This window comes from Pempheris klunzingeri, chromosome 20 (genome assembly GCF_042242105.1).
Source record: "Pempheris klunzingeri isolate RE-2024b chromosome 20, fPemKlu1.hap1, whole genome shotgun sequence".
NCBI classification, from domain to species: Eukaryota; Metazoa; Chordata; class Actinopteri; order Acropomatiformes; family Pempheridae; genus Pempheris; species Pempheris klunzingeri.
The window spans coordinates 788,116-802,284 of record NC_092031.1 but is presented as its reverse complement, the minus strand read 5'-3'; the positions used below and the strand labels follow the sequence as shown (position 1 = coordinate 802,284).

Below are 14,169 nucleotides of genomic sequence, written 5' to 3'. Positions count from 1 at the left end.
ATATACAACTTCAGGTTCCACTTTCAATATAAAGCTTGCAGCTTGTTTGGTTAGGTTTAGGCATGAAAAAAACATGATGGTTTGGGTTCAGTACGTTGGTGACGGATGTTTTCTCACTGGGGAAACGAACTTCTCCCCGTGTTGAAGCCGTCCGTCTTCCTCCCTTCGAGCACTTTGTCACTCCGTTCGTTGTGTTTGCATCTGAATGACTCTCCACCTCTAAATGTTTCGCCGTCTGGCCACAGAGACTAAACGCTTTGATGATGACGGCGCAGAGTGACCGAATCACAGAGTAACGCTGAGACAACCTGCACTTTATCTCAGAGAGTAGAAACAGTAGAGTACCTTGTTAAATGTCTTTTATAGCTTATCAGCAGCGCTAACTTCAGATACTGTACATTTTTATTATCCAATCATCTGCTAAATCGTTGACTCTACAGTGGCCGCAGACCACAGCTGATATTAAATACATTTATCTGACTTATTTTGGCGCCTCACTGAACAAGTGAGGACAGATGTAACGGTCCAACAGGACGGAACAATCAAAGATATTAACGTGCGTTTACTGTTTTCAGCTTATAATCACTCTGCACTGGTTTCCATGGCAGCATCTTTATCTACCATGTGACCCTCATGGGGCTCTGTAGAAAATACACATCACAACTTCCCAAAGCTCCTCAAAGTGTTTATGAAGCAGAAAAGTGGGAAAGTTTGAGAAGCTGAAACTGGAGGAAGTTTCTCTGTTCTGATCAGTCTGTCGTCAGAATTGTTATATAATTGATTTTTAACGCATTGTCTCGGCACGAGAGCTTCATAAAGGAAAGTTTAGCTCCAGTCCGTCGTCCAGAACGTCCGCTCCTGTAATTCATTTATCTTTTTTAGACCTTTAAGGCGTCAACACTTCACATGGACGAGATCCTGCAGCGAGAACGAGCTCCATCCCTGCAAAGTTCACCAATTCAGGTCCCTTCAGGTGGTGCGTTCAGGTTCTTCGTCTCCCTGAAGTTAATTAATGAACCTCTTTTTGGATGAAGTAGCTTGAACTTGAATCCACTCAGGACCAGATTCAGGACTCTTCCCCTCAGGCGACGCAGTATCCCTGGCTGGCCATGAGGGCGGTCTGGCTCTCCCTCCGTTTGTCCTTCTTCTTCCTCAGTCGGACCCTCCAGCAGATGGCGCTGGAGCCCAGCAGGCCCAGTCCAGCAGACAGCAGCACCAGTCCCAGCACCGAGATGGTGGACCCGTGGGAGTTGAAGGTGTACGCCACCGCCGTGACCACGATACCGGCTATGAGGACGACCACGCCGAACGGCACGGTGCAGCGGTAGCAGGACATCTCGGCGCCGCCCGTGGCCGCCGTGAGCTGGACCTCGTTGACGTGCGGGACGTGCGTTGTCACGACGACGCTGTGGTCCTTCCTGGGCCGGTCACGGCTCAGCTTCTCTGCAGAGATCAACGTCGGCATCCTCGCGGCGCTCCTGGGGATCCGGGCGCCACCTTTGCTGTGGAGGTCGTCCGGCATGGCGAGCTTACTGGCGAGGAAGAGGTGGGCCATCTTGACACTGACGTCAGCCAATCACAGAGCAGAGAGCTGAAAAGAGAAAATTAAGAGTGTGTGAAGGATTCCACTACGGTGACCTACCAACTACGAAAAGAGAGCCAATTAAAACAAATATTAAGTAACTTGCTCCAGTTTAGAGCCGATATTTTACCATCTACAAAGGTCTGACTGACAAGCGAATCTGTCGTCACGGACGATTTACCTTTATTCAAAAATCAAACCACGGCTGCTCGGACGTTAACAGTCTCGATGTGTCCCAGAGTGAAGGTGAAGGTGTGTGTGTGATGGTGAACCAGCCCCCCATCAGCATCCACTGGTACCAACCATATCAGCCAGCTGGTCACCAAGGGGTTAAATAACGCTCCAGAGTCAGGCTGCATGCTGGGGGGGGAAAACTAGCAGAGCCATTTTCAAAGGGGTCCGTTGACCTCTGACCTCCAGATCCTCAGTGTGTTGTTACTAATGTCGGCTCGGCGCAGGTTCAGGTGTCAGTTGATGCCATCAACAGTGTGCCGAATGTTTGTAATGTGGCCAAGGAGGATAAATAACGTCACAGCCAACATGTCTGATTCCTGGATTTTCTCCATGTTTCTCCCAGTCTGAAGTCTTTTCTCACTCATTTTGCTTCACTGACTTCTGGAACCTTCTAGCTGAGGTTGGACACATTTTAGGGACATGAAGAAGAAGAAGGTCCTCCAAGAGACGACGTCACCAGAAGAAGAAGCAGCAGCGTTCAGAGAGCAGAGGGGTAAAGTAGTTATTATTAATAATGACAGTATTTTATTCTTCTTTCTCAACAGTTTTGCTCACGAGCCTGAAAATACGATGTTTTAATGATGGAGGGAAAGAATCAATCAGCCTTTGGTCCTTTGTGCCGCCGACTGGCCGTAAATATGAACAAACCTACGCTCTGTCCCAGTTTGGTGACAGTAAATCTTTTCAGGTCCTCCGTGTTGTCAGAGTTGTCGTCTCTTTCCCATGATGCTCAGCTGCTGAGGATGTGTAGATGTTTCATTAACAAACTGCAGCCGGTAGGAAACAGAAGCTGAAACAGTGTCGTGACGTTCAGTCACATTAGAGGATAAATACTCCACTAGTGCTGGAGTTATTATTCACATCTTTTAAATGAGCTTTAAATGAGCAGGGAAAGTCAGTTATGGGTGTTTTTGTCTCATAATTGGAATAATCCTGCAGGAACAACGATCTCCCCATGAGTTAGACGGCTCTGCGGCAGGTTAACTAACAGTGACAGCATCTGTTACCATGGTGATTCCTCCCTGGTTACCATGGTGATGTCCCCTGGTTAAATTTGAGCCGGCTGTGTGGTACCAGTCAGGCCAAAGTTAAAGGAGAAGTCTGGTGTGGCTCTATGGCTACACATCTGGTTGTTGTCGCTCTCTTCAGAGGCACCAGACTCCACTGACATAAACAGACATTTTACTTCACAGAACGCAGGAGGTGCTGTTCAGTGGTTTTATGTGTTATTTTGTTTATTTCGGTGTTTTAAAGGCTCAGTTCAGATCCAACCCAATATTAGTGTAACACACAATGACACAACTACCTGATGGAGGCAGCAGCAGAGCAGCAGCTCCTGTGTTCTGTTCTCTAAAACCCCTGTTTTAGTGAATGTAGTCTGGTGTGTGTGCTGTTTGTGGTTAAACCAAAAGGATCTTCCAGGTCTCTCTCTGTAGGGATCCTTTCCATGATGCTGTCACACACTTAGAATAACACTCTGAGCCTGTCAGTGGATCAAACAAGCTCTTTTAGTGGACCTACTGTGATCAGGTGCAGTTGTCCCAAAGGATCACGTTGCAGCCATTGCAGCCCGTTTGGTGTCTGCTGGCTGAGGTGATCTACTGGACCAGTTCCAACACTTTTACTACCTACCAGTCACTCACACACCAGGATGTGGACAGAGAGGATCAGGGAGAGAAACAGGGGAGTGACCCTTTAAATCTGAGCCAACTTTGTGGTTCCAGGGAGCCCAAAGACAAACATTTATTCATTTCTATATTTCCTATCACTGGCAGAGCCTCATTTTAAGGCGGTGTTTCTTTTATTGTGTCCACCCTCCAGATTTATTCTCCACCAGCGGAGATAATAGAACCACGTTTTCCAGACGTGTTGAAGTGGGAATAAAAGCTGCAGTGACGGAGAAGTAGGTCCACCTTAACTGGTCTGAAGTGGAAAGAGGATCCTTAAATGATCCCCTCAACGGATTTCAGGGATCTTTCCTCTAATTCAGCAGATTTTAAGGGACAGTGAGAGAGTTTATTCTAAAGAGTGGACTAGTCGCTGTAAAAAGGGGATTTAAGGTCGTCTTCGGATGTTTTGAGGGGGGGTTTGCCCCCCCGGTGACTCACCACACACACCATCAGATAAAGTGGCGGCGAGGCGTTCAGAGGCATCAGGAGCTCAAATCTGCTCCGACTGAACTGATTTCTGACTTGACAAACTTTCTGCCCCGTCCCTCCTCCACTGAGTGACTGATGTTTGTTTTGGTTCATTTCTCCAGGATCAGAAACACCTTCAGCACGTTTGAACTGTTCCCCTCACATGATCAGGAGCATGAACATATATCAGATATAAGATATGAGATAAAGGAGGCTCTGTGAGGGAGATCCAAACACCTTCAATCTCTTCTTCTGATCCTGCATTAGATCTGCTGAGATCATTAGATCTGCTGAGATCATTAGATCTGCTGAGAGTCATCAGTGAACATCAGAGGAGAAGATTTAACATTCAGCTTCACTCAGGATCCAAACTCAGATTTCAAAATAAAACTTTAAGGACACACACACACACACACACACACTGCTTCAGGATGGTGGAGGACACACTGACAGACACACTGACACAGACACACTGACAGACTGACAGACACACTGACGGACTAACAGACAGACACACTGACAGACACACTGACACAGACACACTGACAGACTGACAGACACACTGACGGACTAACAGACAGACACACTGACAGACACACTGACAGACACACTGACAGACACACTGACAGACTGACAGACACACTGACAGACACACTGACAGACTGACAGACACACTGACAGACACACTGACAGACAGACTGACAGACACACTGACAGACACACTGACAGACTGACAGACTGACAGACACACTGACAGACAGACTGACAGACACACTGACAGACACACTGACAGACACACTGACAGACACACTGACAGACTGACAGACACACTGACAGACTTACTGCAGCCAGTGGCTCCGTGCTTCCTCTCATGATGAGCTCAGCTCTCCGTGGTCTTCCTCTCTGCATCGTCCTGACTGCAGGAATAAATGGGGGGAATCTGGCTATCAATAGAAAAAACAGGGGGGACTGCCCTCCCCCACGCCTCCTCCCCCCTCCACACCACCTCCTACTGGACCAACTAGAAAAGCTTTAACTCTTTCCTCCCTTCGGCTGCTTCCCTGAAACACAGTGTGACCCTCTGGTTTCATGTTCAACCCCCCCAGACACTGAACACAGCTGTGGGATCAGAGGACAGTCCAGACCACCTTAGGCAGCACTACCAGTCTGTTTAAAGGCATCGGGCTCAAACTGCTCCGTTTCATTAGCAGCTCCTCCAGAAGGAAGCTGAACACTTCTCTGTGTCCACGGCCGCCAGCTCCACTCCTTCATGTACCTTTTAACAGAAATGTGTCCCTGCTGTGACCCCAAATTACCCCAATCAGGCTGCAGTCCAGTTTTACTCCAGGAGGCTTCACCTCCAACAGGAGTTTTCTCCTCCCAGAATCCCCCTGTGGCCCCGCGGGACGCCTCCGCCCTCCATTTGGAGGCCGCTTGGCTCCGGAGCTGCAGTCAGTAACATCTGGGAGGAATCAGCTGACAGAAACAGCCGGGGTTTGTTTTTATCGTCCAGAGAAGAAGTCAGGACGGAGACACCGAATCAGCTTTGTTTAACTATCAGTCTGTGTAAAGAAGCGTCCTCTGATTGGTCGGTATCAGTCTATAAAGAAGCGTCCTCTGATTGGTCGGTATCAGTCTGTAAAGAAGCGTCCTCTGATTGGTCGGTATCAGTCTATAAAGAAGCGTCCTCTGATTGGTCGGTATCAGTCTGTGTAAAGAAGCGTCCTCTGATTGGTCGGTATCAGTCTGTGTAAAGAAGCGTCCTCTGATTGGTCGGTATCAGTCTGTAAAGAAGCGTCCTCTGATTGGTCGGTATCAGTCTATAAAGAAGCGTCCTCTGATTGGTCGGTATCAGTCTGTGTAAAGAAGCGTCATGGAGTCAGATGGAGGTTGTCGTTCACAATAACCTAAAACATTGTTGGTTTGTTTGGCTGCACTGGAAACAGACACACCTGCTGCTTTAATGCTTTAATGTTGGGTTTCTGACAAAGTAGCAGCTCAGTGAGTAAAAACCCAAAGAAAACAGACTTCTGGAACCTTCTAGCTGAGGTCGGACACATTTTAGGGACATGAAGCATCTGAAGATCCTCCAAGAAATGACGTCACCAGAAGAAGAAGCAGCAGCGTTCAGAGGTCAGAGCTTCTGTGTCTGATCAGCCACCAAAGACACAAAGTCAAGGTTAAAAAGCTCTGAATCTTCAGTTGCTGCAGGTTTTGTTCACTAATTTCTGAAAGTTATCAGCTTGAAATCTTTCCTGAGCGCTGTCCATGCATCATGTGACCAGTGGTGGTTCTGGTTCTGGGTGTCAGCTGACCCCGTGGAGGTCAACATCTGTGACAGGAGGTTTCTCCGCTCTGGCATCCTTTCCCTCCAAACAGCTCTGGGTGCAGGTGCAGCCTAAATAGCACAAAGGGAAGTCACAGCTCCACTTTTCACTCTAGTTTTGCTGACTGCATGCTAAAGTTTTTCTCCGGTCCCGAGAGGACGAGTTACTGAAAAAGCTTCTCCGTGTTCTGACGCCAGACGTCTGAAGTCTGGTTCCTGTGTTCCAGCAGGTTTAAGACAGAACCGTCTCCATTATTATCGCAGGACGTCGTCACTGGATGAGCAAGTAAAATATAAAGAAAAGCAAAAAATAATGATAGAAGTCATGATATGAAAAGGCAAATATGAAGTTTAAAGGAGAACGACTGGGTGCAAAGTAGGTCCACTAAAAGAGCTTGTTTGATCCACTGACAGGCTCAGAGTGTTATTCTAAGTGTGTGACAGCATCATGGAAAGGATCCCTACAGAGAGAGACCTGGAAGATCCTTTTGGTTTAACCACAAACAGCACACACACACCAGACTACATTCACTAAAACAGGGATTTTAGAGGACACAGGAGCTGCTGCTCTGCTGCTAATGAGTGACCTTGGTGTTTTAAAGGGTTTGTTCAGATCCAACACAAGCAGCAGCTCCTGTGTTCTGTCAGCTAAAATGATAGTTTTTGTGAATGGAGTCTGGTGTGTGTGCAGAGAGCGATATACCTACCGGTCATTCAGAAAGCAGACAGGCCCCAGGATTACAAAGACTGGAGTTCTCCTTTAAGGTAGGCTGTGTCTTCGCTCTTTTTAAGACACTTTGTGAAAACACTGAAGCAGGTCGGTCACAGCAGAGGCTGAACCAAGCAGGTGAAGTGCCCTAAAACCAAAACACTCCCAGAGCAGGACAACGGTCACTCCTGCAGCTTCTGCAGAGTCCAGCTGGGCACATCTGGCCTTATTTCCAAACCCTGAGCTCGCTCTGATGAGCCTCTCGGGGGGTCAGCGAGTCCAGCGGGGCCCCCAATGAGTCCTTTGATCCAGATCGAGGGTCACTGCTGCAGGGCCTGAGAGAGAAGCCGGAGCCCCAAAACCCCGTGACCTGCAGAGAGAAACCGAACACCTGCAGCTGTAAAGTCAGTCCCCTCAGGTCTGCTGCTCAGAGCTGTAAAGGCTCCTCACATCTCATTGCCATGCAGCCACTCGTGTTTCACCTCCTCTTACTCCCACCGACTGTCTGTGTGTCTCCCGGGAGCGACCAGACCAAAATGAGATGTTTAATGAAGGCAGGGAGATTGATCCCCCCCCGGCCCACTAGACGACTGTCCAGGGACGGAGGACGAGCGCTAAATCACTTCCTTCCCGGATCCATTTCTGGGTTTGGGGTGATGTGAGTTATTTGCTCTGGAGCCGTCCTCCCTGCTTCCTGTGAAGCGGTGAGGTCTCTGCTTTTCCTTCCTGATGATACAGGTGTGCTCACTCCGGCTTTTAATCTCACACGCTGCTCATTTTCTTTGGCTCGGGACAAAGTGGAAAAGTTGACTTTGCATTTTTGCGGCTTCACACGGCCTAGAAACCAAAAAAAGACCTTCTCTAAAAGTGTGGAGTCACAGCCCCCCCCCCCAACACACCAGACAGCAGAACTGTTGAATCGATGAAAAATGGAGAAAAAACTCTTCTGCGTTCTTGGATCTGCTCCAGTAGAGGGTTTAACTCTAGAAGCTTCCTAAAGTTCAGTGCTGAAAGGATTGGATGGAAGTCAATGAGGAAATGATTTATCAGCTCAGTGAACAGTTTCTGCTCTCAGTCTCTAGTTTACTGTCTTCTTCAGCACAGCAGGACGTTCATGTAGTCAGTGATGGTCCATTTAGAGGAAGATACACCAGGAAGAGGGTCACTGACCAATCAGAGGAGGGTCCTGACTGAACCTGACCAATCAGAGGAGGGTCCTGTCTGAACCCGACCAATCAGAGGAGGGTCCTGACTGATCCTGACCAATCAGAGGAGGGTCCTGTCTGAACCTGACCAATCAGAGGAGGGTCCTGTCTGAACCTGACCAATCAGAGGAGGGTCCTGTCTGAACCTGACCAATCAGAGGAGGGTCCTGACTGAACCTGACCAATCAGAGGAGGGTCCTGTCTGAACCCGACCAATCAGAGGAGGGTCCTGACTGATCCTGACCAATCAGAGGAGAATATCAGCTACTCATGCTAGTTTCTCCAATGTTGCAGATCCTGCCTTTAACAGCAAACTTTATCATAATCATTTTTACATTTTCCACACTCCGTCCTGTCTGACTTCCTCTCAGCTCATCGGCTGCTGCTGAAGACGTCAATCTTTAAAAACCCCTCACAGATGTTTTATGTTTACAGCAGCTGCTCAGTGCAGTTTTTATCAAACAGATTTATAGACAGGAAGTAAAATAAAATATCTATCTAACATTTTAAAAGTTGGAAAACTTCCTCTTTAAAAGTAGAAAAGTATAAAAAAGAAAGCGGCAGAGGAGAGAGTGAACAGAGTGGAGGGGACGTGACAGAGGAATACAGGAAGTGTGAGTGTCAGCATGATTATTATTTGGTATTATTGGATCAGAGGAAACTGAGGTTGTTATTAGAGACACAAAGAGAGGAGCTAAACAGAGAACGAGCGGCAGGATGTGAAGAACTGAAACAGATGAAGTAAAACGGGGGAAATGTCACAGGTGCTCGATGAAAAGGTCACAGAAATGATTATGTAGAAGAACTGGACAAATAAACTTCAAGTAAAAATAATCCTGAAACAGTTTTTTATTAGTTTGTGACACTTGGGGCCAAATTTAGAGATGAGTTCAAATCAGATTTTGCATCAACTTGGAAAAAAGATCCTTTTGGTTTAACCACAAACAGCACACACACCAGACTACATTCACTAAAACAGGGATTTTAGAGAACAGGACACAGGAGCTGCTGCTCTGCTGCTGCCTCCATCAGTCAGTGTGATTGTGTTGCAGTGAGACTTTGGTGTTTTCAAGAGTTAATTTTGATAAAAGCTAACATGTTAAAATGCCAATGTCACAAAAATTAGGCCAGCAGCTCCTGTGTCCTGTTCTCTAAAATCCCTGTTTTAGTGAATGTAGTCTGGTGTGTGTGCTGTTTGTGGTTAAACCAAAAGGATCTTCCAGGTCTCTCTCTGTAGGGATCCTTTCCATGATGCTGTCACACACTTGTGACAGAATAAAGGCAAACCGATGAAGACAGGAAGATAAAAGGAGCTCCAGGTTTCACAGAAGAGGAAGTGTTCCTATAATCGACCGTTTTCATGGCAGGATTATCTCACTTCCTGCCACACACGGCGGCCTGCCGACAGGAAGAGCTTCCAGTTCAGAGGTCAGAGGTCGCTGAAAACACTCTCACTAGAAACAGCGACTGTCAGGAGGAGATGCTGGAGAAAACGTCAGCTGATCCCACAACTCAGCGAGCATGAACCACCTCAATCTGACCTGAGGAGGCAGGTGGAGGTTTAATCAGTGACATTTAATGTCACCCAATGTTCTTTATTTGTCATTTGGATCCCCGTCAGCTTCCACCAACTGATCTCTAGTCTCCAAATAAAAAGAGTAATAAGAAAACCAAACACCAATTTAAATTCACGCAGCATCAATAAAACAATGAAACAAACCAGCCAAATCTAAAGATCCAACAATGAGCCATGTGACTCCACATGTGAAGCAACAGATCATCTGTCACAAATACACAGAGGGATCCATTCTTTTTTATTTATTGATATGATATTGGGTAATAAAGAAACGTGTCTGAGGCGTACCTGAGGAAACCAGAGGTCCAGTCAGTGTCTGATCACCTGTCGCTTTCACTGAATGATGAGGTACAAACTGACCTGTTTGAGAAGTGGAGCGTCAGCCAGATGTTTCCTGGTGAGCGTGTGCAGCAGATGGAGCTAACAGCTAACTGACCGACACCCTCGCACAGCTGTCAGTGCGTCACGCAGGGATTTAAGGGTTCAGCCTGAAAGTCTCAGAGGAGGAAAGTAACGCAGTTCGTTCTCTCCTGATCCGTAATTCAGTCATTACTTAAGGACAGAACACAGGATTGGCACTGTGTCAAAGACTAGCTTCAATCGTGCAATGTAACCCTGAGGGGCAACTGAGGATGGGACTTTGTGTGAACTAACCCTTTAAAAATAAGTCACACAATAACACAGACACACTGATGGAGGCAGCAGCAGAGCAGCAGCTCCTGTGTCCTGTTCTCTAAAATCCCTGTTTTAGTGAATGTAGTCTGGTGTGTGTGCTGTTTGTGGTTAAACCAAAAGGATCTTCCAGGTCTCTCTCTGTAGGGATCCTTTCCATGATGCTGTCACACACTTAGAATAACACTCTGAGCCTGTCAGTGGATCAAACAAGCTCTTTTAGTGGACCTACTGTGATCAGGTGCAGTTGTCCCAAAGGATCACGTTGCAGCCATTGCAGCCCGTTTGGTGGCTGCTGGCTGAGGTGATCTACTGGTGATCTACTGGACCAGTTCCAACACTTTTACTACCTACCAGTCACTCACACACCAGGATGTGGACACAGAGGGTCCAGAGTGTCTTTAGGGGTAAACGGCTGTTACAGAGTCCAAACTGCAGCCTTAATAAACCAGCCTGCACCATCCTGACACCTGGTGGTGCAGAGCGGAGCTGCAGTTTGCTGCTGAGCCTCACTGATGTTCTGGTGGTGTCGTCACTCAGGATGTAGGTAAACTGTTCTCACGGACAAACACTTTATAGTATAGTACACATCACTACATTACACATGAACTACTTCTACTCACATGATCTCGTTTAAATAACCGTTCATGGTCCACAGAGGTGAAATCATCCACGGGTGGTGATTATCTGGAAAACATTCATTTATTTGCTTTAAAGGTGTTGATCTGTTCAACACCGACTCTAAAACGAGCAGGAGCTCCACTCAGAGGTCAGAGGTCAGAGGTCACCACCTCCTGAAGCTGCTCAGGATTTGACTGATGGTATCAAACGATTCGTAGATCTCTGCCTCTTCTTTAGCTCCTGGAGGGAAACATGTTTTTAAACGGTCTGTTTCACAGTGAAGTTACAATCAGTTTACCATTTCAACCCACCCACTGTCCAAAGGGACACTAGAGCTACCAGAACCTCTTTAAGAACCTCTATAGGACCCCTAGAACCCCTCACTGCCCATAGATCCTCTTTAAAGAACACCAGTACTACCCACGGGACTCCAAGAACCTTTCATGGGAACACTACATCTATAGAAGAACCACTAGAATATCCTCAGTGACCATTAAAACCCTCCAAAAGGAACAATAGAACCATGTAAATGGCCCAAGGACCACTAGAACCTCTTTAAGAACCTGTATAGGACCCCAGAAATACCCAAAGGATGCATAGAGCCTTCTTAATTACTTCAGGAACTATCTTCAGGACTCCTAGAACCACTCACAGGAACACCAGAACTGCATGAAGAACCCCTAGAACCTCCTCTCAGGCCTCTAGAACCTCCTGCTTTTTCCTGTGTTTCTGCTGCTGCCAGTGAACAGCGAGGACGCCCGGTGTAGATAAGATTAGAACCACTGGGATGCAGTTTAGTTACCAGGTTAGTTACCAGTTAAGCTACCAGGGTAGTTACCGGCTAAATTCACCTTCCCAGTAGCGAAGACGGTGGCGGTGATGCCAGGCGCCACCCTGTAGAAGAGGCCTGGAAACAGCTCCGGTTCATAACTGTGGAGAGAAACAACAACTGGTGGTTTGGTGAAACAGAAAAACACGTCACACCATAACTAGTCCCTGCTGAGCCGCTGCTCTCTGCAGACTGAAGAAGAAGCTCAGGTAGAAACAGTGAAGCTCCTCGCTGCCTCAGTCTGCTGGAGAACATCACTGACATCCACACATTTAGCTGCTCCGTCCTCCGGCCTCACACAGAGCGGCCAGTTTGTGCTAAGCTAAGCTTTAAGACATCCGCCTTCTGCACTGACACACTTTAGAGGACATTCAGATGGAGGACTGTGGCTCATGTGAGCACAGCCAGTGTCTGCTGACCTGCACTGCTCATGGTGGGCCAACGCCAGTTGCTCCAGATTGAGTGGGAAGGTCTTACAAGTGCCCACCAAGTTCTGGATCTTAAAGTCCAGGAAGCGGACGGGGAAGCCGAGCTTCTGCACGATGCGGGCGAACCTCCTCGCCGCCAGCCGTGAGTCCTCCTTCCTACACAGACACACAGAGGAGGCGGCGGGGGGGTTCAGACACTGTCCTGAAAACCACCCTGTCATTAGAGATGAGTCCAGACAGACCTCTTGGCTCCCAAACAGACGACATTCCCAGATTTGTGGATCACTGCTGTGGCTCGTGGCTTTCGGATCTTCATGATGAGTGCTTTGAAAGTCTGAAACACAAAAGGAAGTCTGTAACGAATAGACTCAGAGACAGCTTCTTCCCCAAAGCTGTCACCTTTTTGAACTCTGATCTGCACTGATTTAATTATTTATTAGTGTTTTTTATACTGTGTTATACTTTTTTGTGCACTTTAAGGAGCTGCCCTTTTTTAATCTCATTGTACCCAGTACAATGACAATAAATGCTTTCTATTCTATTCTATTCTAACTTCTGCATTTCTTCTGTAGGTAGTAAAAGTGTTGGAACTGGTCCAGTAGATCACCAGTAGATCACCTCAGCCAGCAGCCACCAAACGGGCTGCAATGGCTGCAACGTGATCCTTTGGGACAACTGCACCTGATCACAGTAGGTCCACTAAAAGAGCTTGTTTGATCCACTGACAGGCTCAGAGTGTTATTCTAAGTGTGTGACAGCATCATGGAAAGGATCCCTACAGAGAGAGACCTGGAAGATCCTTTTGGTTTAACCACAAACAGCACACACACCAGACTACATTCACTAAAACAGGGGTTTTAGAGAACAGGGCACAGGAGCTGCTGCTCTGAGGTAAAATCACTGTTTTTGTCAGTGGAGTCTGGTGGCTTGGCAGAGAGCATACATCGACCTCAGAATCGAGTATTCAACAAAGCCATGTGACGATAAACAGTTCAGACACGATCAGCACGTCAGGAGGTTTAACAGGTTTCGATACCTTTGGGTTGTACACCACGTTCCAGCCTGTACGAGCGATGACGTCCAGGTCCAGGCTACAGCCCAGCTGCACTGTGGAGGTGACGTTCCTGCACACGAGAACACGCAAACACCAGACATGGACGTTTAAAACAACACGTGAAAGCAGCACGACACTTTTGAGACAACACACTCAAACAGAGGGAGTGTCATGTGTGGTACGATCAAAAGCTCCAGAACAGCTACTAAATGGAGCTTGTGGTGAGATTGTTTTTGTCAGATACTGTTTTCAAAGGCCAAGAATGACTAACTGGACCTGTTTAGTGGTGACCTACCGTATCTGAGGATGCATTTCCACTTTCAGAGTCAGTGTGGGAGGAACGGGGGAGACGTCTGGCTCCGGCTCACCTGTTGACATGTAAAGTGATTACAAGTGTTTCTGAACGTCCTGTTTCGGCTCAGCATCAGTGATGATGTCGTTGTTACCGTGGTCGTCCTGGCTGGACTTGTTCTGTGTGAGGAGCTCATCAGGTAGTAAACTGAAGAACACCTCCTCACCCGGCTCTTCACTCTCCTCTTTTTCCCCCATCGTCAGGGAGTCCTGCAGCGACAGAGAGTTACACTACAAATCTGAAATTAAAGGAAAACTCCACTGTTTATAATCCTGGGTCCTCTCTGGTCTCTACAGAGATAGACCTGGAAGATCCGTTATATCGCTCTCTGCACACACACCAGACTACATTCACTAAAACAGGGATTTTAGCTCACAGGACACAGGAGCTGCTGGTCTGCTGCTGCCTCCATCAGTCAGTGTGTTTGTGTTATCTTGTGACTC

At 47.4% G+C, this 14,169-nt stretch overlaps 2 protein-coding genes across 2 annotated transcripts; both read right to left on the bottom strand.

Moving 5' to 3' along the window:
- Positions 1-1,004: 1,004 nt before the first annotated feature.
- LOC139220355 (transmembrane protein 100-like) lies at positions 1,005-4,852 on the bottom strand. Its single transcript, XM_070852435.1, has 2 exons — positions 4,798-4,852; positions 1,005-1,591 (listed from the first exon to the last, which is right to left on the bottom strand). The coding sequence occupies exon 2, from the start codon at positions 1,553-1,555 to the stop codon at positions 1,082-1,084; it is 474 nt and encodes a 157-aa protein (XP_070708536.1). The 5' UTR covers positions 1,556-1,591; positions 4,798-4,852; the 3' UTR covers positions 1,005-1,081.
- Positions 4,853-11,226: 6,374 nt separating this feature from the next.
- Positions 11,227-12,823, bottom strand: LOC139220127 (TATA box-binding protein-like 2). Its single transcript, XM_070852197.1, has 5 exons — positions 12,773-12,823; positions 12,563-12,654; positions 12,312-12,476; positions 11,902-11,993; positions 11,227-11,303 (listed from the first exon to the last, which is right to left on the bottom strand). Exons 1-5 carry the CDS (start codon positions 12,821-12,823, stop codon positions 11,227-11,229), a joined length of 477 nt encoding a protein of 158 aa, XP_070708298.1.
- Positions 12,824-14,169: the final 1,346 nt, after the last annotated feature.

Excerpts from the sequence above, each read along its gene's own strand:
- LOC139220355 (XM_070852435.1), bottom strand. The coding sequence starts at position 1,555 with ATGGCCCACCTCTTCCTCGCCAGTAAGCTCGCCATGCCGGACGACCTC.
- LOC139220127 (XM_070852197.1), bottom strand. The coding sequence starts at position 12,823 with ATGAGATTAAAAAAGGGCAGCTCCTTAAAGTGCACAAAAAAGTATAAC. Across the intron at positions 12,477-12,562 it reads GTCTGTTTGGGAGCCAAGAG|GAAGGAGGACTCACGGCTGG; the intron begins GTCTGTCTGGAC and ends GTGTCTGTGTAG. Across the intron at positions 11,994-12,311 it reads GCCCACCATGAGCAGTGCAG|TTATGAACCGGAGCTGTTTC; the intron begins GTCAGCAGACAC and ends TTCTCTCCACAG.